The sequence below is a fragment of the Dama dama genome, chromosome 9 (genome assembly GCF_033118175.1).
Source record: "Dama dama isolate Ldn47 chromosome 9, ASM3311817v1, whole genome shotgun sequence".
Classification (NCBI taxonomy): domain Eukaryota; kingdom Metazoa; phylum Chordata; class Mammalia; order Artiodactyla; family Cervidae; genus Dama; species Dama dama.
This window is the reverse complement of record NC_083689.1, coordinates 48,749,230-48,776,811: the sequence shown is the minus strand read 5'-3', so window position 1 is coordinate 48,776,811 and position 27,582 is coordinate 48,749,230. Positions and strand designations below refer to the sequence as shown.

The following is a 27,582-nucleotide window of genomic DNA, read 5'->3' as shown; positions in this document are numbered from 1 at the left end:
ATTGATGCTTTAGAATTGTGGTGCTTGAAAAGATGCTTGGAAGTCCCCTGGACTGCATGGAAGATCAAACCAGTCAATTCTAAATGAAATCAACCCTGAATATTCATTGGAAGGACAGATGCTAAAGCTGAAGCTTCAATACTTTGGCCACCTGATGTGAAGAGCCGATTCATTAGAAAAGACCCTGATGCTGGGAAAGACCGAAGGCAAAAGAATGGGGCAGCGGAGGATGAAATGGTTAAATAGCATCACCAACTCAATGGACATGAGTTTGAGCAAACTCTAGGAGATAGGGAAGGACAGAGGAGCATGGCATGCAAATCCATCCCATGGGGTCGCAAAGAGTCGAATACAACTTAGGAACTGAACCACCACCACCAGAGTTTCCTCCCAAACCTTCCCACTGGAGGTGGCTTGAGCGGTCCTGACTTTGATGCCGAACTTCACCTCTTATCAGAGGTGTGGTTTTGGGAAGCTCCATCATCCACTCTGAACCCCAGGGGATGACAGCTGTGAGAAGCAAATGAAGTAAGCCCAGCCCCAGTGCATACTGAGCACTCACTATATTCCTTGGGACACTCAGGGACCACTCACTATTTCACTGAGCCCACCCTCTCCCACTCCCCAGCGCAACAGAGCCTCAGACCAGCCAGCACAGAAAACATTGCTTTATTAACTGCGTTTGCCAACACACGAGGATTGCAGAGGGGGTCCTCAAGCCACAGGCTCCAGTGAGGGCTAGGCTCTGGAAACCCCCATGAGTGAGCAGGACAGGATGGGACTGGGAGCTACGTGGTAGCGGGATCACAGGAGCATGCAGGGGACGCGGGCACTGGCCACCCCGAGGCAGCCATACATTCTATTGCTCGTTAAGGGTAGCGAACATGGACAATGTACAAAAAGGAGAAATAGGTTTTTGCGTTAATGAAAAATACATTTTTTTTCTACAAAGGAATCTTTCCTAATACAAGAAAATAAATATTGCAACATAAGCCAAAAATAATTTAAAATTGCTCTTTTCAATATATTTTCAATATTTCTCTTGTATATTAACAAATGGCACATCAACTTTCTTTGAAACAAAGACAGAAGGTGTCTCCTCCTGTGACATTCATATCATCCCCCCACCCCGAGCCGATGTGGAGCGCAGAGTGTTGTGCGTCTGAGGGACAAGGTGGCAGGAAATGCCTTAAAGAACAACCAAAGGTCCTGGACTCCAGCCCTGGCTCTTTGGCCAATGTGGCCAGCTGGGCCAGGGCCATGGGAAGTGGCCTCCCCAAGGGCCTTGTTACAGGCATCCAGACCATTCTGCAAAGCTTGGGGTATGGGCAGAGGTTGGCCACATCTGGCAGTAAGCAAGGAATGCCAAGTCCAGCTCCTGCCAATGTCTGTCAGAACTGGGCATGTGATTCTCTAGAAACTGCCCTGGCAAGTCCCACTGTGTGCCCATACATGACACACAGACACACATGCACATGGACACACAAGACGTGCCCTGGCACACACACACACATCCACAGCTCAACACCCATGTTTGGAAACCTGGGTGTCTTCTCCAAGGAACCTGAGACCTTCACACTGCAAATGTTCACACACTGTCACCAAGTCAGAGCTCTTTTAATAAAATAAACCCTTCTAACCTTTCTTCTCCGTATTTGTTCTAAAATACATTTATGATCCATAAAAATACTTCCCTTGCACATTATCCTTTCTCCCTGTGAGAAGGGGGAAGGAGGTGGGCAGCAGAGACCAGGAGAGGGGCAAAGACCGCCAGGATAACTTCCAGAGCAGCTTGTCCCTCCCTGAGGAGGGCCACTGAGTGTGAGCAGATATGGTCACATGAAAGACATACGTCAGCCTCTAGTCTGGAAAAGGCCTCCTGCCTTCTCCTCAGCTTCCCATCTTGACCTCAAAGGCAGCAAAGCTGTCTGCACTGTGGATGGGAAGCTGGAAAAAGTGTGAAGGGGCTGTGGCTGATGGCAGAAAGGCCAGCAGTGAGAACCAGTATCTTTGTCTTCTTTGTAGCCTGCCGGACATCCTAGTAGTGGACGGCTGCCTGGCAAACAAAGCTCTTGGGTCTGGCCTGGCAGACCCTGGGCAGCCAGCTTTAGAGGCACCCGGACTCCGTGCAGGACACGGGGCCCCAGGGATAATTCAGTTCAAAGCAAGAGCCAATTGAGAAGTGGGTTGAAATCTACAGGCCAACTTGAGTAGAGGCCCTCTGAAGGAGTGCTGGTCTCCTGGCCTGGCCCACCCAGTCCAGGCCCTGACCAGACCTACCACCTTCCTGCCCTGGTTCTCTGCCCTACCTCGCCCCCAGAGCTCCCAGACCCGGCCTCAGGATGGATGAAGGGTAAGCAGGCTAATGCCGAGTCTACTGGACCTGAGCACCCCACCTCCCGGCAGAGTTTGGTTGTTCTTTAAAGCTGGTCCCTTTGCTTCCTGTGAGGTCAGACCAGGCAATCCAGCACAGACAAGGTTGTGACCCGAGGTGACCCTAAGCACGGGGAAGGAAGAAGATCTGTTCAAAGGCAGTAAACAGAGAATGGGGTTAGGACGCTGCTGCTGACGCTGCACTGGCCACTACCACCAAGGCGCCAGGCAGACTGAACTCTACACAGTAGCTCATGCCATCCCAACGCCCAGAGTCCTTGAAGCCCACTCTGAGTCTGCTCCGACTGGACACATCTGTCCAGCCCTTTAAACTTAGTCATTATCTTTGTTTCCTGTTTTGATAAAATTCACATGAAACTGAGTGTCCATGACCACGCCACTGTCGTACCTTGAAAGTCTGGAGTCGGGGATGGGTGCTCAGCCTGCTCCCCATCCCGCTGATTTGCGCTTTGTGTTATGTGAGGGGGATCCCCATGGTGAGACTTTTGCCACGCTGGTTTCACCGTCAGTCTCCTCCTGCGGAGTTTTAGGGTTCAGGAGAGCTCACAGTGGGCCCAGGATCCAAAATACAACACCAGCAGCAGCAGAACAGCATCTTGTCCGAGAGCTTGGGCTAACCTCCTTGGGTGTGTGCAACGAACATGTTTCTATACTTGGTTGCTAAAGAATTCCATTTTTAAAAAAAGTCCAAGTGACAAGTTGTCAGGTCCTGGCTGTGCTGTATTATGGTCAAAATATTCTTTGGCATCCACAGAATGATTCGACTGATTCACTGGACTTTTGCAAGGTTCTTGTTGGAGAAGTTCTGGCTTTACCAGTGGCAGAAGTGACCCAGGAGTAAGTCATAAAAGAAAAAAAAAACATGTTTTCACTGAATTCCTTTTTGTTTTTCATTTGTTCCCTGAGCTATCACCCTGGGGCCACTCCACTGAAACTCTTCAGAGCTACTACCTGGGACTTAGAGGGTGAAGCGGAGAAGGCAGGACGGTGACGGTGGGGAGGGAAGGGCTAGAAGGGCACAGCTGGGAAAGGGGGTTAAGGCTCAGAGGGGAAGAGGAACCAGGAAGATCCAGCAAGACTTCAAACAGCCCCGGCAGGCCATCACTAACCCGTCCCGGGCCCCGGGATCCCACTGCTTGTTGGAAGGAGGAGTTTCCAAAAGGAAACCAAGAAGCTCATCACTTAGCAGGAAACTTGAAAAGGCAAATGGTCTGGTCTGGTCAGCTGTCTGGGATTGATCAGACCCTGGCCGAGACTGGCCCCGAAGGAAGGAAGGAAGGAAGCTGGAGTCCCAGAGCGATTCTCTGTAGTGGGCGAGTCTGAGCCCCACGCCCCTGACCGGGCACTGGCCCTCCCTCGCAGCCCTCCGCCGGCACTGGCGGCTGGCTGGCTGGGAGTCCCCTGAGAAAACGGCACAGCTCAGGAAGGACTCTGGGAAGCCCTCCCCAGAGCCGCCGGGCTGGGCACTGGCAGGGGCAGAGCAGCAGGGGAGTGGAGGATCGCAGGGTGGGCGGGCAGGCCTCCGATGATGTGGGTTGACCAGGAACAGCTATGGTTCCCTTGGAACAAGCAGGCCCTCTTCGCCCCCTCAGTGCTTTCTTGTATAAGCTCATTGTGCTTGTGACAGTGAGTAGACTCTGGCTGGGTATCACTTATCATACTTCCTTGGGGATCAGTGAAGTGCAGCAGGACCCCCCCAGATGGACCCCAGTGGGATTTGGGAGCGGGACAGGCCCATCTGCCATATAATGCCCAAACGACAGTCTGTGTCACCCAGTGGCAGCGGGCGGGAGTCCTGAGCTCTTCATCACCTTGCCTACATGTAGCCAGGAGCCCAGCAGTACTGCGTGGCCCAGGCAGGGACGCTGCCACGGCCGTGATGGTGCACAGGACCAGGGCTGGTCCTTGTGGCCAGAGCCGTGGAAGGAATCCTAACGTCCTAGGCCAGCACAGAGGAAAGACAATAGTGTGGAATTCGAAACTCTCTTTATATTAAAAATAAAACCACATCAGAGTGGCAGCCTCAGGGGTCTGAGACACTCAGCGGAGATTGGAAATGGCAGTTGTCACTGGGCTGAGGCCTCACGGGGGGACCAGGACAGGGGAAGGGGTGACTTAGGAGGCCAGTACCCCCATGCGGACCACCTCCTCAGCCCCTGCTTCCCGGGGACCTCGCTGCACCCCGCTGTCCTCAGCCTCCACATCTGAGTCGCTCATCTCCCCATCAGAGAAGTAGCCATCAGTCTCAGTGTCAAAATGTAGGCTGACCTTTGGCCTCTCGGCCACAGCAGAAGGCGGTCCCGTCCCCGTGTCAGGCCTGGCACCTGGCGATCTCCGGTTTCCCTTGCTCTCACGGGGCAGCCGGAGCCGGCCTGAGGGCTTGGGACTCGCTGTAGGGCCAGGCACTTGGACATTAGAGTCGGCAGCCATCGGGGCTGCCTCCTCCAGGGTCTCGGGGGCCAGTGGTGGGGGGCTCTCGGGAGCTGCTGGGATGGGACAGTCCCCATCTGTAGGGCTGGATGGCAGGTGAGAAGGTGTTCGCCGTGGTGGCTTCCTGGCAGGTGGTCCCTGACCCCCTTTGCTGCTGCCAGTATCCTGGCCCCAGGGCTTCTTGGGGGGTTTGTCTGGGGTCGTCCGTGAACCGGGCCCATCCTGTGGTGGTTTCTTCTTAGCAGGCAGGCGGGTGCGGCCACGGGCCTTCCTGGCAGGGTCGCCAGGTCGCAGCGAGGGGTCCCGCATGAAGCTCAGCAGTGTCTCCTCGTCCTGCAGCAGCTCCTCGGACAGCAACCCCGGGGCGGGGTCTTCGCGGTGCCCATTGTTGAGCGACCACTCACTCATGGCCATGTTCTCTGCGGTGATCTGCACTGACTGCGCCAGCCAACTGTTGAAGAAGGTGCCGTCGATGGGGAACGAGGTAGACAGGCCTGGCCAAGGGGAGGAAAGAGGCAGGTGAGACACCAGCAGGCCTGTGTCCCACCCTCCTTCAGGAAGCCCTCTCCCCCGCTGCCCTGCACGCCATCACGGACCTTCCTCCCTCTCTCCCTCTGCGCTAGACCCGGCCGAGTCAACCTGTTCTGTCCATCCCGCCTGCAACCCCTGAACACCCTTCTCCCCAGACAGATGATGTCCTGCTCCTGGGGACTGTCTTCATAGTTTGAGGAGCAGAGTACAAAGTGAAAATGTGGACTCCTTATTCAAAAATTATTAAGAATTTCAAAGTGGCTACAGTAGCGCATTAACCCAGGCGAGGGCCCTTGCTGACTGCACAGGAGCACACCCAGCCCTGCTCACCACCCCAAATGGCATCATCACCCTGGGACCATGAGGGATGGGGGGATGGAGGAAGGAGCCCTCTGGTCACCAGGGGGCGCTGGGTTTTCATGAGTGTGGGTTTCCAAAGCTTCCAAAGCAAGGGCTTGGATAAGGGTGTCTCTCAGGGCCAGCTCCAGTTACGGGCCCTCCTTCCTTTACTGAGGTCTCGGGAGGCGGCCGCTGATGTTCCCATCAGATATCAAGCTGTCTCCTTCCCGAGACTGAGGAAAATAAAAGATGACCTGGAGCTTCCATGCTAGAGGTGAGGTGGGGGCTTCCTTGCTAGAGGGGACCTCGGGCTTCCTTGCTAGAGATGAGGTGGGGCTTCCTTGCTAGTGGTGAGGTGTTCCTCTAGAGCATGCCCCTTCCCTGAGGAGTGCTCTAGAGGAAGCATATGACATCCTGGGAGACAAAGCCCAAGGGCAAGAGCCCCTCTAGGAATACCATGCTTAACAGGGCAGCAGTGAAGAGATCTGTGACAGACAGCTGTGACAGTGAGATGCACTGGGCAAACACCACTGCTGCGGGGGTCTCTGGTGGCTCCCAGGAAGTTTGCAGGGGATGAAGGGAGGGCCTATTTGAGGACATTCTGGCAGAGGGAACAGGGACAGAGAATTATGGCAGGCCCTCACCCCACAACATGATACAGGCTTCCTTGAAGGGCCAGGATGTCTAGAGGCTCCTGAGTTCCTAGGCCCAGCCTCTAGTCTATGAGAGGAACCCTTGGGAGGCCAGATAGGGCTCCAACACCCCTAGTCTCCTCTATACCTGGAAGGTGGGAGTGCCTGGACATGCGGGGAGCTGCAAGTGCAGTGATGGTATAAGCCTGGCCATGTGCACCAGGCCACTCACCAAGCTGCCCCAGGACTGAGTCAGACCCTGCCTTCACTTTCTCTTTCTTCTCGGGGCTGCCCTTGGGGCCCTCGCGGCCTTTTCTCTTTGAGTCGCTCTTCTTGCCCTTTGTTTTCCTCCCAGACCGCTCTGCATCAGGGAAAGAGAGAGCAGGAGGGAGATGGTTACCCCAAGCAGGCCAGACAGAACCAAGACCCCTGCATGGAATCCCAGGAGAGCCCCATCACTTAGCGTCTCGCCTTCTAGGTCACCTCCCTTGCACCTCTGCGGCCCCCGTCCAGAGCCAGGTGAGACCTGGGATAACTGTGGCTCCAGTGAGTCAGGGAACAGCTTATGTGGGAAAAGGGGGTAAGAGTCCCTGAGGGGCTTGGTGAGGGGCTCAGCAACACGAGGAGGGGGAAGACCACTCTACAGGACCTGAGCTGCAGTTTGATCTCTACGGACTACAAATCCCAGGAGAGAGTCCTGGTGGGCAGGAAGGCTGGCTGGAGGTGAGTGGACAGGACAGGGCCTCACAGGCCAAGGCCACGGAGGTAAAGGTGCGTAGGTCACTGCGGTGTCAGCAGCCTCGGCTTCCCCTCCTGACACAGGGTCGGCCCCCTGCCTTGCTCTCGTGGTCTGCTCTGGAGGTTAGACAGTTGATGGGAGACTCGGGGTACACCCCTGGCCCTCATACCCTTCTAGTCCAGGACCACATGGGTCTGCGGAGTCACAGAACAAAACAGAGCAGGGGAGGGACATGCTGTGGTGGCAAGCTGCCCTGACTCTTCTCCTAGCTTCTCAGCCAGAGGCTGGAGGGCTTCCTGAGTAAGCGTTTAAGAGAAGGTTGAGGAGTGTGGGCCCAACTCCCGGACTCTGCCTAGCTCTGCTGTTCATTCCAGGTGTTACCTCGGGCCAGGCCTCAGTCTTCTCACCTATCACACAGGACAGTGCCTAGATACTTGGAGGGAGGCTTCCCAAGTCCCCCACTGCACTCGCTGTGGCCTGAGCTCCTCCCAAGGGCACAGACCTTACACAGCTGACCCTGGCAAGCCCTTAGCGTCACTTCAGACATTTTCTTTCTGCCCTGGCTGCAGCTAGGCCAGGGTCCTTCCAGTTTCTCTAACGAGACAAGCTCACCTCCAGGTCCCCAAATATATGGTTTCTTTGTCCCTCCCCTGGTTCTGTTCACAGCCTAAGTATCACCGCCACTGGGAAGCCTTCTCTAGGCTCCTGGCCAGACAGACCTCAGGAATATACTTGCGGCCCGTGTCCCACCCTATGGGTGAAGCATCATAACACTGAGGGCATTGGCTTCGGGCAGAGGCAAACCAGTCTTCTCTCCAACTGCCTTGCCCTGATCAAAAAAACGTGGCCTGTTGCTGCTGCTCAAGTCTAGGAGCTGCAAATGTCTCCAGGCTCAATGCGAGAATGCGGACCCTCCGAGCTCCTGACTATGTTTCTGGAATCCTGTGCCTAAGGGCACTGCATGCCTCGCCACTCTCCACTGCCTTCCTGCAGTGGGATGTATGGCCCGTGTGAGTCCCAGGAAGCCTGAGATGTTCCAGCATCACCACCACCAGGAAGCCATCCCTGATACCTGTGCCCTGCACTGGCACCCATGGCAGGCCCCCGGACACCACCTTCCTTTGTCTCTCCAGAAGTGAACTCCATGAGGACAGAAAGCCCGTCCGTTCAGTCCACGGCAGGGCACCCTGTGCCCACCACAGAGCCCAGTATTCTGTCAACCTCAGTCAGTGCTTGCTGAAGGAACCGACAAACAAGAGGGAGCCTGGGACGGCCTGGGGGCCTCCTGTCTAAGCTGCCCTAGTCCCGGGGGGTGCACAGTGAGCCCTGACCTCTAAATGGCCATGATGCAGCATCTGTATCAGACAATGCTGGTTTCTGGGGCAGGGATGGGGCAGTAGAAGGTCCTCAGTTGTTGACTCTGGTGGTGGCCCAGCCATCTCCTCTCTCTGCTCCAAGCCTAGCCCAACTCACAGGCTCTACCTGCAGGGGCAGCTTCTGGCTTAAAAATCTCTCCATCCACCTATTTTTACTGCATGGAATTCAACATCAGAGCACCATCTTCTGCACTAAGCACTGCCCTCTTTAACATGTTAACACTCCACAAAGGGCCCTGTTGTCTGGCAACATCCACACCTAACAAGACAGACCACTCTCAGAGCTTCTTTAACCTTTGATTTCCAGATCTGTTAAAGGCATGTGATGGTAAAAGCCTAAGAAAGAGGAAAAAAAACCTACTGGCACAGGGCCTCAATCCTGTCAGATAGGGTCAGAGAGAAGGAACACGCAGGTCCTCTTCCACCCCTGGGGCAGTTGCCTTCTTCACAATCAACACACAGGCACACAGGGGTTCAGGGAAGCTTGCCAGCTTGTTCCCTTCCTGCCCTGGAACCAGCAGAGCCGCTGAGACTTCTGGTTTGCACTTGTACACGTGCAGCTCCCTCCTGAACCACAATGGGCCCTGTACTGCCTCAGAGTCCCGTGAACCAGAAAGCTCCCTGAGGGTAGGCCTGATGCCCACATCACATCTTTGCTCCCTGCCTGCCAACACACACCCAGGACCGTGGGAGGCCCCTGCCTTGGCCCACTAACTGGGTACAGAGCGTAGGGGTAGGGTCAGTGGCCGCTGATCCCGTACACATGCCCCACCAGGCTCTGAAGACACACAGCTCCCTGGAACCTAGCCCCCTCGAGGGTGTGCTCACGAGAGGTGGCCAGCGGCAGGCAGGGGAAGCGCCTACCTCGACACAGATCCTGTTCGATAAGTTTCATCTGCAGGTGGAATATCTGCTCCTGGAGCTTGCAGATGGCATGTTTCGTTCTCTCGCGCCTTGTCACCATGTAGCACAGATTTCTAACCTGAGGAAACACAAGAGAGATTTTCCACCTTACTCATGGGCAACCACCTCAACCTCCCAACTCTGGGGGGCCACTCTGCCTAACCTGCCCAGGACATCTGGGAATCAATACCCAGGCCCCGAATGCATTCTCAGTCCTGAGCTGCAATTCTCTGATCTCAAACACAGGGCCGGGCACAGGCTTGGCCCCAGGACCCGCAGTGGAGCCAGTGTGGGCAGGGAGTGTGTCCGCCAATGGTCAGGCTGGCAGCTCTGCCTTCCTTCCCTGGGCCTGCACTTCCTGGCTGAGTCATGCCATCGCTCAAGGCCCTTCCAACATGACTGCTCTCCCCTGTATGTAAATCCCCCAAGGCCTGTCATGGCCTGACAAGATCACTAAGTCCATCCTTCAGCCTCCTGTCCAAGGCTTCTTACACATCAACGGAACTCTTCAGCCACCAGCACCTGGGCAAAAATCACCTCCTATCCTGAGACACAAATGACCGGCACATGAGAGAGCTCCAGCAGAAGAGCTCTGAGTAGAGAGGCGGTCCCTGATGCACTGGCGTCCAGTCTGCAGCTGACCCTTGCCCACGTGTTGCACTGGCCCTGAACCAGGTCCCAGCTGCTCTGCTCAAGGTCTCATGTGCACTCGGCCATGTTCACTCTGCCAGGGACAGACTCCTCTGGGGGAAGGGCAGGGCCTCTCGGACTATCTTAGGCCAGCTAGGAAGAGCCTCTTGGGGCCTGGGACACCATCTTGCTTAGCCCATGGGACAGGGCCCACGCTGCAGCTGGCTTGGAAGCACCTGAAGAACGTTGCTTCCTGTCCACCTGGCACCTGGACCCCGTGTGCCATCCCTCACTGGCTGTTCTCAGTGTACATCATCTCTCTGGGACCAAGTCCAGGCCTCCTCCCCCCTTCAGGACACCACCTTGGTCTGACACGGTCTTCAGATCGGGTCACAATCTCCAGCAAAAGGGACAGCTGGCCACTGGAATCCTGGGTCCCACCAGGTTCTACCTCCTGCTGGGTTCCATGTTTAAGGCTGAGTTCGGTCTTCATAGCATTAAGCTGCCTGGGCATGACCTGAGGGTTTCAGGGCCCTTGCCTCTTGTCATGACCATGACTTCTCCCACCCTGGAGTAGCCATGATGAGACCTCCTGGCTGACATAGGCCGCCTCCTCTGTTCCCTGAGCCTAACTGTGAAAGAGACCCCGGAACACCTGCGCCAGGCTAGCAGGCCTCTACAGGACAGGCTCTGGGTGGGTTCTCAGCACCACTCTGCACGGCAGCCTAGAGTGTGAATACCAGGCTGTCCTGTGGTCAGCACCTCCCCAGGGGGCAGCCACCTGGCTCAGCCTGTGAGCCCTTGCTCCAGCACACTGGCACCATCTGACTTCTTCACAAATCCTGGATTCCCTAGGACCTCCCTCCAGCTAACCTCCTCCTACACATCCCTAGGCACAGGCTTGTGCTGGTCCCTGGGCTCAGCTGCGAGAGGTGCCACCAGAGTCCCCTTCTTAAGGCTTGCTGCTCAGCAGGGCAGAGAAGTACCGTTCTGAACAAGTCCTAACAGGACCAGGCAACCCTGATCCAGACTTGGGGGTGGTGAAAAGGCTCCCTGGAGAACGGGGAAGACAGGCAGGACCTCATCCTTCAGGTCTTGGCTCCAGGGTCACCTCCAGGAGGCTTCCCTGTCCATCACATCTAAGCAACCCAATCTCATTCTCCTCATATCCTGGTCTCCTTCCTTCCCAGCAGTCATGTGGCTGAGCACGCATAGGGACAGCGGGGATAAAGGCAGCTGGGTGGATGCATGGCTACTTTGGGGGCCTGAAAACAAACTAGTCAATATATCTAGCCTAAAAACAGATCAGGTCTACTTCCTATTTAAGTACAGATGCAGTTTTCTTTCTTTTTTTGACTTTTAGAAACATTAGAACAAGGTTTCTCAAGGCAGGCCAAAATGAATTCCTGGTCAAGATTACCCCCCAAATCCCTGGGGTGGCTGGTTAAAAGCACAGATTCCCAGGCTTGGGGGAGTATCAAATTCTCTGGGGGTGGAGCCCTCAAATATATATTTTACATAGCACCACAGAACCTGAGAACTATTGCCAAGCTCCAAAGTGAGCTGCATGGGCTACTGAGTTTGACAGCTCAGCACATATAGGAAGATAATATTCTAGTGGGGGTTTTTTTGGTCCTATTAGAAATTCTGATTATGTATGCTTTACAAAACAGCACAGTAGATATGAATGAGATATTAAAAATACAATATATTGGAGGTAAATGCTCAATTTTTTTCATGATAAGGGTACATACACTACCCAATCAATAATGTCTGGAGATTTCTGCTATAGAAGATTCTGTGAGAATCCAAACACATTGTTACACCTTACTCCCAGTTCACTATGGAATCATCAACTCCTCTAATTTTTCCTAAGACTCTGGTAACACAGCTACATGTAACTGAATGCTGTGAAATTCCTTTTCCATGATGGCTTTTAGGGAAAAGTATTGCAACCATCCTAGAAGCCAACCCAGGCTATTGGACTCCTCACATTGTTTTTTTCTGATTATAAATACAAACCAAAAACAAACAATCCAATAAAAAAGTGGGCAGAAGAACTAAATAGACATTTCTCCAAAGACATACAGATGGCCAACAAACACATGAAAAGATACTCATCATCACTAATTATTAGAGAAATACAAATCAAAACTACAGTGAGGTATAGGTATTACGTCACACCAGTCAGAATGGCCATCATCAAAAAATCTACAAACAATATATGATGGAGACGGTGTGGAGAAAAGGGAACCCTCTTACACTGTTGGTGGGAATGTAAATTGGTGTAGCCACTATGGAGAAAAGTATGGAGGTTTCTTAGAAAACTAAAAATGGAACTACCATATGATCCAGCAATCCCACTCCCGGGCATACCCAGAGAAAACCATAATTCAGAAGATACATGGACCCCAATATTCACGGTAGCACTATTCACAGTAGCCAGGACATGGAAACAACCTAAATGTCCATCAACAGAAGAATGGATAAATAAGCTGTGGTGCATATACACAACGGAATAACACTCAACCATAAAAAGGAACAAAATTGTGTCATTTGCAAAGACGTGGATGGGCCGAGAGACTGTCACACAGAGTGCAGTAAATCAGAAAAACAAATATGGTATATTAAAGCATATATGTGGAATCTAGAAAAATGGTAGTGATGGTCTTGTGTGCAAAGCAGAAAAAGAGACACAGACGTAAAGAGCAGACGTATGGACACCGAAGGGGAAAGCTGGGAGAGTGCAATGGACTGGGAGACTGGGATTGACACATATATACTGCTAGGCATGAAGAAGACAGTGAGACACCACTGCACAGCACAGAGAACTCTGCTTGGTGCGCTGTTATGACCTAAATGGGAAGGAAATCCAAAAAAGAGGGGATACAGGTATATGCATGGCTGATTCACTCTGCTGTACTGCAGAAACTGACACAGTGGTATAAGGCAACTATACCCCAATTTTTAAAGAAAATGATAAAACAAACATCAAAGAGCATAAAAATCAGTCAAGTAGAAAAGTCTTCCAAAACTAGCAGGGATCAGTAATAAAAGCAGGTTTTATGTTTTGATAAAGTTTTTTTTTTTCTTGGCCACGCCATGTAATCTTAGTTCCCCAACCAGGGATCAAATCCGTGCCCTCTGCAGTGGAAGTGCAGAATCCTAACTGCTGGACCACCAGGGAATTCCCTTGATAAAGTTGTTTTGACAATAGCAAGTTTGGCAGAGAGAGACTGGACGTGGGCTAAGGAGGGCAGGGGGCAGGGAGGACTCTTAGCCAGCTACCTTAAGCTAGAATGGACCAGGGTAGGGGCATTCACGGAGCCTAGGGAGGGTATAGGAGGAGCAGAGCATACTGGGCATGAGATGCTGGAGCTTGGGAGGCAGGTGTGGGATGGAGTCAGCCTCCTGATGGGGAGTAAAGCTGTGGAGCAGAGGCACAATGAGAGGAAAAGCCTAGTGCAGTGAATGATCGCAGGGACCAAGGAACACTCAGGGAGCAGCAGGACTGAATTATCAGGAATGGGGAATCTGGTCAGAGCATCCACAGGAAAAGTATCTCAAGACCAAGGGCATGTTTAACTGTGGCGACCACTGCTGACAAGGCTGGAGGACAAGGGTGGAGAAGTGGGAGAGATTGGAGGCTGCTGGCAGCCCTGGTGGAAGGTTCTGGAATCTGGTGGTGACAGGGGTCTGGCCTGCCACTATGGTAGATATAAATGAGGTATTAAAAATACAATATATTGGAAGTAAATTGCTTCAAGGAAGCTCCAAGAGTAAGAAGCAAAGAATTAAAACCTTTGAGGGATGACAGAAAAGGAAAGATAGAGACGAGGGTAGAGAAACCGATGATTAGAGGGATGTGGGGGAGGGAGGACTTGCTTTTGAAGATGGGACAAGGTAAAATGGATTCAAACAATGGTGCAATCCTGGAGATAGAGAGGGGATGAAGAAAAAATAGATACTCCTGTGCTGTGGGTCTGGGCTGGAGAGAGATCCCGGTGTGGGGCAGGAAGGGGAGAACATGAAAGCAGAGGGCAGAGAATGGGTCCAGAGGGCACTAGCAGGCAAAGGTTCTGGTCTGAGGAACAGAAGATGAGGTCTGCTAAGAGAAGGGGCAGTCCTGAGGGAGTGGGGGCAAGGCTGGGAACCAGTGGTGGTAGGAGAGCCCAGAATGCTGCTGGCTAATGCCTTCATCAAGGCTGGCTGGCTGGCAGGCACTTGGGGTGCTCGCCCACTCACTCGTATAAGATCTCTGCTGGTTGGCAGAGTGGGTCCTACTGGGTAACGCTCTGCCCGGCATGTGGCCTTTGCACAGGGACAAGGGACTGGCAGTGAGCTAATGCCACAGGGTAAGAGTGAGGAAAGCAGGGGACAGTGAAGGAGAAGCTGAGCAGAGCGCACAGGGGACTTAGAGGTCTGGGGCTGCTGATCAGAAGCAGCGGGAGTGGCTGACAGGGCCTGAGTGGGTAGAGGGGGCAATGGGGTGGAAGAGTCCCAGAGGTGGGAGCTGTGGGGTTGAGAAGCTAGAGGCTAGAGGCTACAGCTGCCCACTCGGCTTTAGTAGGAGGTCCAAGAGACACAACCCAGGCACTGAAGATAGTAATGGTGTGTGACAATTGACAAGGAAACAGGCGGAGTGTGGGGGAGGCAGGGCCAAGTCTCCTGGGGAAAGCTATGGACACGGAAGCTGGGGGGAAGTTCCTACATGTCTGTCCTCTGGGGCCAGTGTCTGAGAGCCACTCCTGCCCTCTCGACTCTTCTCAGGCCAGGTAAAACCTTTAATAAACTCTTGGTAATCAGATCCGGAGCCACAGGCAGTAAGTGAGGCCCTGGGTAGCCCACACTGCCAGCCCGGTTGCTAGGGGACACCAGCCAGTGTTTGTCAGGTTGATCGCTGCTCATCAGTGCTGCAATTATTTTTCTCTGTCAGCTGTGAACAACTCTGACAGGCTGCGGTAGCCAGGCCTTCCTGTGTTGCCTGCCAGGGCCGAGGCCAAAGGCTGAAATCTGAGGAAAGTACGTCTTCTAGGCTAAGCATAAAATGGGATTTCATGCTGGTGGCACCATGACCCCGGCTCCTGCTTCTCTCAGCAAAAGTCTCGCCTAGCCTTGGGAAGCAAATCAGTAGAGGAGGACCCAGGATTCCTAGGCCATAGCCCTGGGCCCGCCCTTTCAGTCCCTGGAGCCCACCCTCCGAGCAGCCCATCAGCTAAGGGTCAGAACAGCAACACCAATCACCACTGACAAAGGAGGGTGGTGTGCTAAGCCCTGTCCCTGCCAAATGTCCCATTTGGGACATTCAAGGTCATGCGAGACTTGATTCATGTCTCATGATGATTCAAGGTCAGCGAGATTCTTATTCCCATTTCACAGACAAGGAAACTGAAACCTGGACAAGTAGAAAGTGAAACTCAGAAGGCACAGAGCTGGGCCTGCTCGAACTGGATGCAAAGCCAGTCTACCCACAGCCTCAGTCTCAACTCCTCCCCTGAATCCCCGATGGATCCAGCCCAAGCTGGCCTGATGCCCAGTGACAGGCTGGACACTCTTGACTGTTGGCACCAGGCCATGGTCAGAGACGGAGCCTGCTGGACAGGCCGACAGTTATGTGTCTTTGCAGAAAGCCTCCCCCGTGGCACAGTTCTCAGCCTGCTTCACTCACTCAAGTCACCAACGCGTGGCGTGAAAGGTTCTGAGGCTGGACGGGAGTGGGGGGTCAACAGAGCACATGGCTGCCTAACTTCCTCTCCTCAGCCTGCCAGGGCTGTGTACTCAGCTGCTGCCCTTCAGCCTGGCTTGGAGGCTGCTGGAGAAGCAGGGGCCCTCCTGAGCCCTCAGAAGCTGAACAGAATGCAAGGCTAGCCCTGCCTCCTCCTCCTGGGGGCAGAGTGGACTGATTCACACCTGACCTGGGAGGGCTCTGTGCCCCAACCAAAGATGTCTGTGAGGTGGGGATCCCACAGCTGCCTCGGCATCTTAGCCAGTGACACCCTCAGCCCCTGGACTCACCTGCACCAGCTGACAACGGGGTCGAGAGGCTGGGGGACTGAGGAGGGAGTACTTTTGCCCAGGAAGAGTACAGAGCAGAGAATAAGCCAACAACTCTCTGACGAGCCCCTTCCCTCTTCAGGTCCAAATTCAGCTCAACTCTAGAAAACACACGTTCCTCCAAGGCTCTCTCAACCTCTGAGCCCCACTGCTCATCAGGGATGGCACCACAAACTTCTCAGCTCCTTCTCCAGGATGATGGTTCAATAGGTGAGCCTATCCCCTGACCTCCCCACGCAGCCCAGCCAGGGTCAGACACGTGCTGAGCAGCAGAGATCAGGGAGGTCAGACATGATGTGTCGTTTGGAAACAGGAGGGCTAAAGGCAGGGTGTGTGTACTGCAGACCCTGGGGGTGGCCTGAGGACAAGTGTGGAAGCAGCTCTGGTCTCAGAAGGATCTGTCCCTGAGGGCCCTGCCTCAGGGGCAGGGATGGGAGGCTGGGCCGCCCAGGGAGTGGTGACTGCAATGCAGGTGGCCTTGCTCTTTGTCCCGGGTGACACTTGTGGACACGTGATGATCTCCCCGCCCCCTACCTTCTGGTTGCAGGCTGGCCTCCAGGCAGTAAGCTTCCTCCCTCCCAGGCCAACAGGGCCATTTCTGCTTGACCAGGCCTCAGGGCAGATGCATATGGGGGTGAAGGAAGGTAGAGAAGCTAGGTCCAGTTTCAGAGCCTCCACCTCATTGCCCCTTACCCCAGTACTCAGCAGATGCTGAGTATCTCTAACCATTGTACAGCCTTGCCAACTGAGACACACCTGAGCAAAGTTGCCAACTGAGACACACCTGAGCAAAGTAGCTGCCTTAAGTCACACAAAGCCCCCAGAACGCTTCCACCCCTACTGCTTCCTAGTGTGGCCTGGGAGATGCTAGGCATGCGTTTTGTGTGTGTGTCCATGGAGCACACCCTGACATGACCCCTCATGCTCCAGAACCCTAGAAATGAATGTCCCAGAGAGGAGAGGAGAGGCCAGAACAGCACCTGGGGTTCGGAGGACTCGATCAGGGACCTGAAACACCCTGCTTTATGCTCAGGTTGCCTCCAACTCGGGGGTGGGACTCTATCTGGAGGGGCTTTAGCTGGAGGAGTTGGGGAGGGGTGTCAAAAAAGCCAAGTCTAAGGGCACACAACACAGAAGGCAGGACTCTCACCTGTTCTCTGGGAGGAGGAGGAAGGATTAGAGGCTTTTGGGGGGCCTCTGTGCTCTAGGAAAGCAACTCTCACTGGCCCCAGATCTCCACAACCCGACCTAAAACCATGAAGTCTGACACCTGCCTTGTCTCACTCAGCCCCCAAAGCTGTGTGCCTGGACCAAGGCAAGATCGCCTGCCACCTGGCACACAGCTGAGGGGTTCCGGCCGACCCACTCACTCCATCTGGGCCCCATGATGCCACCCCCAGGGTGAGTGTTTGGAATCTGCAGCCACAGCAGGACAGTCCCTGCTTACAATCTTTCTGCAACTTCCAGAAACACCGTGGTCCACCCACCCAGCCCCACGTTTCACTCCATGCAGGCTGTTGCTGGTTTCTAGCCCAGTCTCACGCCCCGGGCCTCCGCTCACATGGCTCCCTCAGTCCAGAACCCCAGGAGCTGCACTCACAGCTGTCTTCCCTGCTGTGGCAGCACATGCGGATTATACTGATTTAACTCTCTTGTGATGTCCCATGCCTCCCCGGCCTGACTCTAAGCAAAGCTCCTGTGTTGGGACCAGGCCGGGCCCACAGAGATAGCTGTGGGTCAGATGCCTAGATCCTCCCCCAGCTCTGGAGTCTCCCAGCCTCACAGTCGTGGCAGGGCCCTCACCCTTGATCAGACCTGCAAAAGGGTTGGGACAAGAGGGACTTAGAGAGCCCAGAGCCGGATCCTCCCCTATTCTGCAAACTGTTACCCCAACCTGTCCAAGATCCGGAGGCCCTCAGCGCCTTGGCCAGAGCTCACCGTTTGAAACCTGGAGAGCCACGGCTGCTCCGGGGAAGCGAGGGAGGGGCGGAAAGGCCTGCTGGGACACCTGCCAGGCAGGGGCACTCACTCTCTCCAGGTCCTGCCGCAGGTGCGTGAAAAGCTTCAGGCGGCGGTAGAGGACATCCTGCTCCTGCTGGGCCAGGTTGTCCACCTCGTCCGTCTTGGGCGTCAGCAGCGGCTGGTTGGAGTTGGCTTTCCTCTTCAGCTTCCAGTACTGGTAGATGAAGTCGACCAGTGCCTCGGCCAGGTCAAGGCGCTCGGCCACCTCGGCTGGCTCTACCAGCTCATAGAAGTCTTCCTCCAGCTGTTGCAGCCGCTGCTTCCGAAGAGTCACCTTTTCCAGGTCCTCGCTAGCCGGGCTGGGCTCCACAGGCTCGGACGGAGCTTCACCCCGTGGGCCCCCATCACTGTGTTCCTGGCAGAACGACTTGAACTTGACCTCATCGTTGTCTGCTAAGATAGTCCTCATTTCCAGGCTGTGGTCAAAGGCGCATGTGACATGGAATGCTGTGACGCAGGAAGGCATGGAACACTGGAGGGAGACAAAGAGCAGCATGAGGTATGAAGGGAGCCCTGATGGGAGGGAAGGATGGGGGAGCATCCCTCAGGGTGACACTGGGAAGGCAGCATGCTGGTGAGATCCTAAACAAAACAGCTGCCAACATCCTGCGGGGTGTCGGGGGTAGGGAGCCATGGAAGAGGGCAGGGGAGCTCTGGGGGAGCTGAAAAGGAAATGGGGTACAGCATCATAAGCCCTAGGGAAATGGCAACAGTTAGGTGACTGACAGCCTCTCTCAGGATGAGCTGCATTTCTGTGTGGACAAATGACTTTGGAATCTGAGACGTCAAGAGAGAGAGGCTGTTGATGGGTCCCTGCCTCCTCTGCTCCTACAACATTATCTAAGATGGGGAGCTGTGCCCCTCCTTTGTCCTCTGGGAAGCAGGGCTGAAGATGGGCCCCTGCCTTCCTCTCTTGTCCAGGCAAGTGTGGCCAACTCACGGCCTTAGTTGCCTGGAATGATGGCTGTGGGCAGCTGCCAAGTGTTTCAGTGACAACCCACCAAAATATTAGTGGGGCCCTTTATGCCACACTCACAAGCCATTCTGAGAATCTTACAAACGGTGGAGGCATGTCCAGTATTTGCAGTGACCACTGTTCCCGGAGACATGAGAGAAAGAAAGGTTGACCTTTCCACCTCCCAGCCTATAGACCAGGAGCATCAGTATCACACAAGAACTTGCTAGAAATAGGCAAATTCTCAGCCTCACCTCCAATCTACAGATTCAGAACCTCTGGAGGTAGGAACAGCAGTCTGTGTTTTCACAAGTCCTCTGGGTCATACTGAGGCACCCTAGAACCTGGGAGCAGTTACTGCTAACAAACTAGCACAGCCCTGCCCTGTGTGGGGAGAGCTAGTCAATTTAGCTCAAAGTAAAGTTTAATTCCTATTCCTCTCACATGTCCAGCTGACACTGGAAGGAAAGTCAACGTCTTTATGAAGCCCAGAGACACTCGCTGTTAGGAAAGCCAGAGTTCTTGGCACTATAATGGGGTGGTGAGCCTGGCTCCCCAGGCCTTTAGCCCATGCCCAGTGATACTATGGATGGAGGAAGGCCCAGCAGATGGGGCGCTGACTGCGGTCCCCATCGCAGGCCCAACAGTGGCTGTGTCGGCAGCACCGTGGGGCAGGCGGAGGGTGGTGGCAGCGGCCTGCTGTAGAGGGTGTCCCGGACGTGCCCCTTGACATCGCTGTAGCAGCCCCCTGAGTGGGTTCCCAGGCAGCAGCGCGGTGGAGGGGACGTGTACCTGGATGCAGGTGCCCGTGCACTCCTTGCAGAGGCTGCAGGACAGGGCCCAGCGGCTGGCTGGGATATGCGAGATCTTGGTGATGGGCTCCATCTTCTCGGGGCAGCCGATGCTGACCTGGGCAGGACACAGGGAGCTGCGTCAGGCCTCTCATCCTTAGCCGGCCTCCAGGGCTCACCCAAAGAGAGGACTGTCTGCTGGAACCAGGCGGTGGGCAGACAGGGCAGTGGGAGAGTCCCAAGTGGACCACTGAGCAAGCGTCAGTGTGTGCTCTCCGGTGGCTAGGCTTAAACAATGACTGGGAGAGCACACATCAGTGTGTGAGGCTGACCGAGTATATGAGTGCCTGTGACTGTGTGGGTCTCAAGACAGAGATGTTTCCATGTGCTGGTGAGTATGTGTGCAAGGTCCCCTTCTCTTGTACCTCAGGCCTTTGTTAACAGCATCTTCAGAGTTATTAGAACTGGTGCTCATTTTGCTTATGTTTCTGGGTGGCAACTATAGGTCCCCACAGCAGAATCTCTTCTTGGGGACTTCCAGGGCTTTCCTGGCCAAGCGGCATGTGTCTTTGTTCAGCCCCTCCCAGGGGGACAGGCCTATAACCACTCGCATCTCCTGGGCACAGCCCACCCCTCAGCCCCTGAGGCAGAGCCCATGCCTGAGGATAGGAAGAGGGTCCCTGTCCAGAGATCCTGAACCAGAGTCCCACAAGTAGGTCCTGGTTGCTTCTCTGTGTCTCTGTTGTGCCTCGCCCAGGGTATACTCAGAGGTCGTCCCAGCCTTCAAGATGCAGATGTGGGAGCAAGCGACTGCTGCTGACATAACCACCAAGATCACAGAAACCTGCGAGGTGGGATGCAGCAAGGACTTTCAGACTGCAAGCCCAGGAAAGGGAGGGGCCACCTGCTGACCGGGCCACCTGGCTTGCTTCCGGGCACAGGCAGCATTGGAGTGGGGCCTCATTCTGGCTCAGGGCACACAGCAGGGGAAGGGCTGAAACGTCAGCGAATGTCAGCATTTCACACATCAAATTAAGATGGGAGCACAAGGCCTCTGCTAACTCACTGTGGGCCCAGCCCGTCACCCATAGCCCCTCCCCTCCATCCCAGCCACAGTCCTACTACCCAGTTTTAACCAGGCTCCCCACCTGATTTCCTTTTGGGTCATTTGGCTCACTTTTAAACAAGTGCTTTACTTTGCTTGGGGCCACTGTCTAGATCTGGGTAAACCTATAACCTGCTCTCCCCTGACTTCTGTCCAGCTCGCACACCTACCACCTGGATCCCCTAGTGGCTCAAAATCCCATTTTCCCAAGGAAACCACCACCGAGTTCTGCCTAGGTCCAAGGGTAAAGTTCCCTGTGGGCTGCTGCCTGAGTTCTTCCCAAGCTGGACATCTGGGATCTGCCATTTCATGTAGCCCATCACCTTCTTTTCCTAGTGCTCTGCCATCTGGGTTCTGAGTTCTGTTCAGACCCACTTCCCCATGGCTGGGCCCCAGGGCCACCCCACCCCCACCTCTGCCCACCTCAGGAATCCACAGGGCACAGCTGACGTGCACCCACTTGGTCCCACTTCTAGTGGGCTTCAAGGCTCCTCCTCGCTTCGGGCAGAGCAGGCACTTCGGCTGGACACCCAGAGCACATGTCCGGCACAGCCAGCTGCCTGTGGGCACCTTGAGGATCCCATAGCATGCCTGGGGAGAGAGCAAGGAGGACACAGGTCAGAGGCAATGGCCAAGGTGCGTCTGCAATGTGCATTCAGCTGCAAACAGTCCTAGCCCCAGCCCATACTGGGAGCTACAGAGTGACGCTGCTACTCAGCCCCACCAAAGACCTCCTGAGGGACTGTAATGCAAGGGCTCCAGTGAAGCCCTGTGCAGGCACTGTGCACTGAAATGTCACCGTTTCACAGTCCTCTGTGAAAGGGCTCAGCTCTGCCCTCTGCTGGGAGGACAGTCACTTCAGCAGAGGTTCCTAATCCGGGATGGATTTCAGGGGCATCCATGAACTCCCTTAAACGGAATACAAATTTGGGTATGTATGCTGCCTTCGGACAAGGCCCAGAGCTTTCGTCTTTTTTCACAGGTGTCTGTGATCAGGGATCCTTCTGGTCACGCCCAGGGATTATGGACCTAAGAGCTGTTGGGTGTAAGGGATGTGAACAGGGTGAATGGGGAAAGTGGTGTACCACCTACCCACCTGCCACCCAGGAGAAGCCACTCGGAGCTCCCCGGGCACTATTCCAGCAAAAGTGGGTGAGGGACGGCCTCAAAGTCAGGGCTAGAGTGGGTCCACGGAGTTCTAGTCAGGTCTTCCACATCTTCCATGAGCTAGGCCCTGAGATGCCCCAGACCTACAGCCGTGGGGCTCAATATCAACAGGGGAGCCTAGTCAGGCCGAACCTGGCTCATAATACTAATAATGTTAACAAATATGAACAGCCCTCACTGTACGGTTCTAACTCAGAGTAAGGCACTTGATCCTCACAACGACTTACTTTTATTTATACTTGAGGAAACAGCAGCTCAGAGAGGTCAAGAAACCGACCCCAAATCACACAGCTGGCGAAGGGCAGAGCCATAATTTGAAACCAGGTGGCCTGGCTCCAGGCTGTGCTCTCCATCGCTACACTGTGCTGCCTCGTTGTGAGTGGAGGAGCAGAGGAGGACGGGGCAGGACGGTCCGTGGGCAGAGTCTGAGGGAGGCTGGCGGCAAAGGACGGGAAGACCATCCAATAGGCATCACTCAAATCTGGCCGAGGGGGCTAAGCCCTGGCACCGTGGGCACTCACCCTTCCCTTCTCCCCACTTGCCCTCCACAGGGGCCTGTGCCCACAGCGCTGCTACAGCCCCACAGCCAGGGTGAGCGGTCAGGCAGGGGCCTGCCAGCATCACACAGCGGTGGCCGCGGGGGCTGCCCACCTGGTGCACGCAGACGTTGCATTTGTCGCAGAAGACCATCTCGTTGCCATCTTCGCCCTCGGGAGAGCGGCACACGTCACAGACGACATCCTCATCGTACTCGATGCCCAGCCCCTCCTGCGTCTCGATGGCCCGCGCCATGTTCTGGTGGCACAGCGTCTCCAGCTCCTCCAGCACACGCTCGAGCGTCAGTTCGTCCAGCTCTGGCTTCTCTGCGAGGATAGCAGGGCAGGGGGTCAGAAGCCCAGCCTCTCGGAGCAGGTGGACTGGAGCGTTTCTACCTGCACGCTGTGTTTACTGTCTCCGGCCCCAGCTCCATCGTCTGAAAACCGACTGGGTTCAACCATGCAAAGGCCCCGGAGGCCTGGTGTGGTGTTGTGACTTCAGACCCTGCTGGTGACCACACACACACGCTTGTGTACACACAGATGCTATGAGGGTGTCTGTCTCTGGGATGCAGACGCCGCCATGGGGAACCCACTGCCTGAGCTGGGTGTATGGGGGGCACCTGAGAAGGTGGCTGAATCCAGCAGAGCTGGCCTTTCCTGGGACATGGTGCGCCTTCAGCCAGAAGGCCCATACCAGCTGACCCCAGGCCCATGTGTCACACTAGACTTCTAAGTGCTCACTCACTCCTCATGTAACAGTCAGGCTTACTAAGTGTGTGGGTGCACGCTCAGTCATATAACACTCCCCCAAACCCTGTAAATGACATGCTATTACTGCCTCCATCTGACAACTATAGAAATTGAAGCACAGTCATCAGTAACATAGCAGGGACTTTCCCCAGATCTGTGCAGTGCCAAAGCCCAGCAGTGGCCACGGCCATTCTGAGGTTTAGAAAAAGACCCTGTGTGGCCTGGCCCCGTCCCATTCTCACCTGGCAGGTCACCTACCCATCTCCTTGAGCTCTGAGTTGATGAGTTCCAGCCAGTAGGCATCAATCTCGTCCAAGTCATAGCGGCTGCCCCCTGGCCAATCAGGCTGGGAGCCCTCACCAAGTTCAGAGCCACTAGGGGACACCTGGGTAGGGGGGCCTTCCAACGGTGGAAGAATCCTAGGAATTCAAGAGAAGATATGAGGAGAGGGTGCCCTCAGCCTGCTACTCTTGCTGGCTCTGAGGGCCACCCCCAGGGAGTTGGCCAGCCTGACTGAGGGGCTAGCAGGAAAGTGAGGTGTGAGACTTTGCTGCCAAGCAGGGCCTGCCTCCTTCCAGTCCCTCCTCCCACCTGCCCACCCTGCAGAGGCTGTAGGAGGCCATTCCCTTTGCCGTCCTGGGCAATGCCCAGTGCCAGTCACTTTGGCACAAGTTGGATAGGGCCGGCTGGCCCCCAGGTCCTTCCATACACTCTTTCAAAGCTGGGGAAAGGCCCCCAGAAGCCCCAGCCCCTCCTCCACCAGTAGCCTCAGGGGATCTGAGGCCAGGGCTCCTCTGGGGTGAAGAGGAGGCACCTGCTACAGTCCCAGGGTCACACTTCAGGTCAGCCCTCTCTCAGGCCATGGCTCTGCCTCGGAGGCAGCTTGCAAGGGTCCTGGCTACAAGGCGAGGTCTCCAAGCCCAGCTCCGCCACTTAATGTGTGACTGGGTAAGCCATTTAGCTCCTCTGCGCCCCAGAAAATGGACTAATGATAACAGAACCTAGCTTCCACAGTTGGCATAAGGATTAAATGGATGAACACGTGTGGAGCTCTTAGAACTGTGAGTGGCATGTAGTAAGCGCTATATTCGTGTGAGTGTGTATTTTAAGACCTCTGGATATCACTTTGCTCCTTCTGAAATGGAATATGAGGGTTTTCTGCCTTGGGAGGGCATGGCTTCCTCTCTTGGCTCAGCCGTGTGCTGCCCCTCAGTTCCTAATGCCAGTTCAGAATGCCAGCTCTTCCCACCCCCTACCAGTTGCCATGGTTATTGCTGTGGAGCCTGGCCTCCATCTGGCCGGCCCTGCCAGGGCTGAGAGGCCCCTTACTTGCCCAAGAGGCCTCCTGGGGTCGAAGGCAGGGCTGCCAGGGGCTGTGACTCAGCGCAGACTGGAAAGGGGAAGGCAGGGCCAGGGGCGCACAGATATGGCACAGCTACGGGAACGGTTCTGGGGCTTCAGTAAGAGCCCCGGGTGTCGGCAAGGGGGGCAGGTAGGATGCAGGGCGGGGGGCGGGGCGCAGAATGGCCTCCAGGCAGGAGGGAGGCCCAGAGGAGACTGAGGGAGGCCAGGATACAAGGGAAGGGGCTTAGAGTCACCTTCTGCCACACAAGATGCCCAGATCAAGGAAAGTCCTAGGCAACAAGAATGACGTGACACCCACCCCCAATCCCAGACCATTTCAAATAGAAGCAATAGTATTTGCTTTGCAGGACTCTCAGTCCTACAAAGTTCTGCCTTGCCTTGGGAGGCTCTTATTTAAATTAACACATTCTTTCAAAAACATTGTCATTTTGTCACGACCCTGCTTTGTTTGTGTCCCCAGCATATGCTCAGCTGGGTCTGGGATAGCCCGAGCGCCCACCGCCTAATGGCCTAACTACCCACACTATGTGCTCAGGACGTACCTGGCCAGACCTCTTGGGGCCAAGATCACATTCCTTTCTCGGGGAAGCTGGGGTTAAAGGGCTATCAACAGAAAAGGCATTTCCTGTGCTTCCCGGGGTGCTCATCGTCACCTGTCTGGCCTCTTCTGTCTCCGACTATGGAGGAGGCTCTCCTATCACGGGTGGTTTGACGTCACCCTCAGTCAAGGCCTCAGTCTTGGCTGCAGCCAGTAGAACCGAGGTCAGCGGGGAGGAGATGGGTGGCTGGGCTGGGATCTGAGGGCAGGGGGGCGGGAGCCTCTCACTCCAGAAGACCAGATAGAAAACAGAGGCTGGTTTTGCCCTGGGCTGTGTCTTTCGGCCACCCCCGAAGAACAGTGCAGGCCCTCCTTCAGTTCATGATGTGACAGTGAGGGGTTCTCATTTTCCAGAAACATTTAGGACTATGAGGTGGGTAGACCTGCTCAAGGGCCAGGGAGGACTGGGCAAGAAGAGAGGGATGGAGGGGGCCAGGGAGGCAGTGGGGGAGGGCAGAGTCAGCAAGCCAGGGTGACTGGGGCACGAGACTCTCTCTGGGCCACACAGAGGCAGCCCAGGGCCTGTTCCTGTGGCTTGTGACTTCCTGGCCCAGCCCACAAGGCCCTGGCGGTCATGCAGGGAATTCCCCAGAATTTCCCAACTTCCTCCTCTATAAAATGGGGACAGCAGTGTGCCTTTTAGAGGGCTGATATGATAATTAGATGAGAAGATGAACTTGAGGCTCAGCACAGCAAGTTCTCAGGAACAGAGCTCCTGGAACAGTTCTGACCACGGCGCCTGCTGTGCCGGCTTCCAGGTGAGAGCTGTGAAGGTAAAGGTGGCCCGGCAGGTGGAGGTGTCAGGCTGCAAGGAGACAGGGAAAGACGGGGCCCAGAGCTATCTCCATGGGAGCATCCCTCCCCTTCCAGTCTTATCCTCTCCAAAGAGCAGGATAGGCCAGGCGTGCCTGGCTCTAGTCAGCCTAGACCTGTGTGTATGTGGGGAATGTACCTAGTAGGGCCAGAGCTGTGTGAACACATGCTTCCGTCGTGATCTCAACAGATAAGACACCGACTGAAGCCAAGCTACTTGTGTGGCGGCATCTGCAATTAATCACCCAGGCCAGCACATGCTTCCAGAACCACCTGACATTGACATTGAGGACAGAGGACAAACCGCTGGGCCAAGCCTAATCAGGACTCACCCCTCTCCGCCCAGCTGGCGGCCTACCCTTCTGCCTTGTTACCCTGGGCCCTTAGCATGTGAATTCTCAACTAATCCTCACCACTACACTATCAGGCACATACTGTTATTAGATCCATTTTATGGAGAAGGAAACAGGTTCAAAGAGGTCGGTTACAGTTCTTTGGTCTGTAGAGTAGACAGGGTGAAGCTGGCTGGGAGCCTGACCCATGTTTTTGGCCCTGGGCAGAGGACGTGTAGAATAAAGTGCTTCTCCAAACTCCACATATGCTCTCGTCCAGAGAGGCCTGGAGCTTCCCTGATTCTCAGAGGGCCAAAGATAACAGGCCTTGCGAGCCCAGGACGATAAACACTGCCCAATACCCAATCCTCACTGGGCACCAAGTGGGGCTTAGTATGTGCTTTGCCTCTGTAATCACATGCCCAGCACAGGCCTGGCACCAGGCAGGCACTGGGTGTCTGTGAGCCCATCATAGGTGTGGCTGCCAGGGAAGCATCAGTGCCAATGTCAAGGGAGGTGACAGCTGAAATCTTTGCCCCAAGCCCTGGCAAAATGGACCTAAGCTAGAGCCCCAGGGCTGCCAAGGTTGGGAATGGACTGTCAGTTAACATAAATCTGCCCAGCCCCGGCAGGCTGATGTGCAGAGGGGGACGGAGGGCCAGGACAGCAGGCCCCTATGGCCCAAGACATGACTTGGAGGGTTTCCCAGGGCGCAGGAAGAAGCACTTGGCTGAATTCTGTCACTGGAAGCAAGGCCCACGGCCACAAGGCCACCTCCTGACAAGAACACAGGAGTCTCTCTGACCTACAAGGCCACAAGGCTCCCGAGCCCAGAGAGGACTCAGCCCTGATCCAATCCTGATTTCTAGGAGGCAGCGGGCCCTCCTCAGAATCTGATCATAGCAACTGTTTTGTGGACATCTGGTGTGTACCAAGCACTGGATTTCTTGCTCCCAAGAACTCCCCAAAAAGGTTTTAAGAAGCCAAGAGCACAGTTGTCCCTATTTTAAGGACTTGTTAGAGGTCTGGAGATATCCCCGAGAAGATCTTCTGGCGGGACCCAGTTTGTAACGACATCAAGCTAATCCACGGCCAGTTTTCACTGAGTGTTCATGTG

The 27,582-nt window shown here is 55.0% G+C and overlaps 1 protein-coding gene across 9 annotated transcripts in view; it reads right to left on the bottom strand.

Moving 5' to 3' along the window:
• Nucleotides 1–653: 653 nt before the first annotated feature.
• Nucleotides 654–27,582, bottom strand: part of JADE2 (jade family PHD finger 2) — a 50,988-nt gene continuing 24,059 nt past the window's right edge. For 8 of the 9 annotated variants that reach the window (XM_061151323.1, XM_061151320.1, XM_061151319.1 and 5 more), the window contains 8 exons: nt 23,616–23,776; nt 22,720–22,931; nt 21,325–21,492; nt 19,798–19,914; nt 18,058–18,522; nt 9,306–9,423; nt 6,559–6,687; nt 654–5,318 (listed from right to left, as the gene is read on the bottom strand). In XM_061151323.1, the coding sequence (XP_061007306.1) occupies nt 4,510–5,318; nt 6,559–6,687; nt 9,306–9,423; nt 18,058–18,522; nt 19,798–19,914; nt 21,325–21,492; nt 22,720–22,931; nt 23,616–23,776 (2,179 nt within the window). In that variant the 3' untranslated portion in view covers nt 654–4,509. The remainder of the gene's footprint in view (nt 5,319–6,558; nt 6,688–9,305; nt 9,424–18,057; nt 18,523–19,797; nt 19,915–21,324; nt 21,493–22,719; nt 22,932–23,615; nt 23,777–27,582) is intronic. The other variant, XM_061151318.1, reaches the window with a different exon arrangement.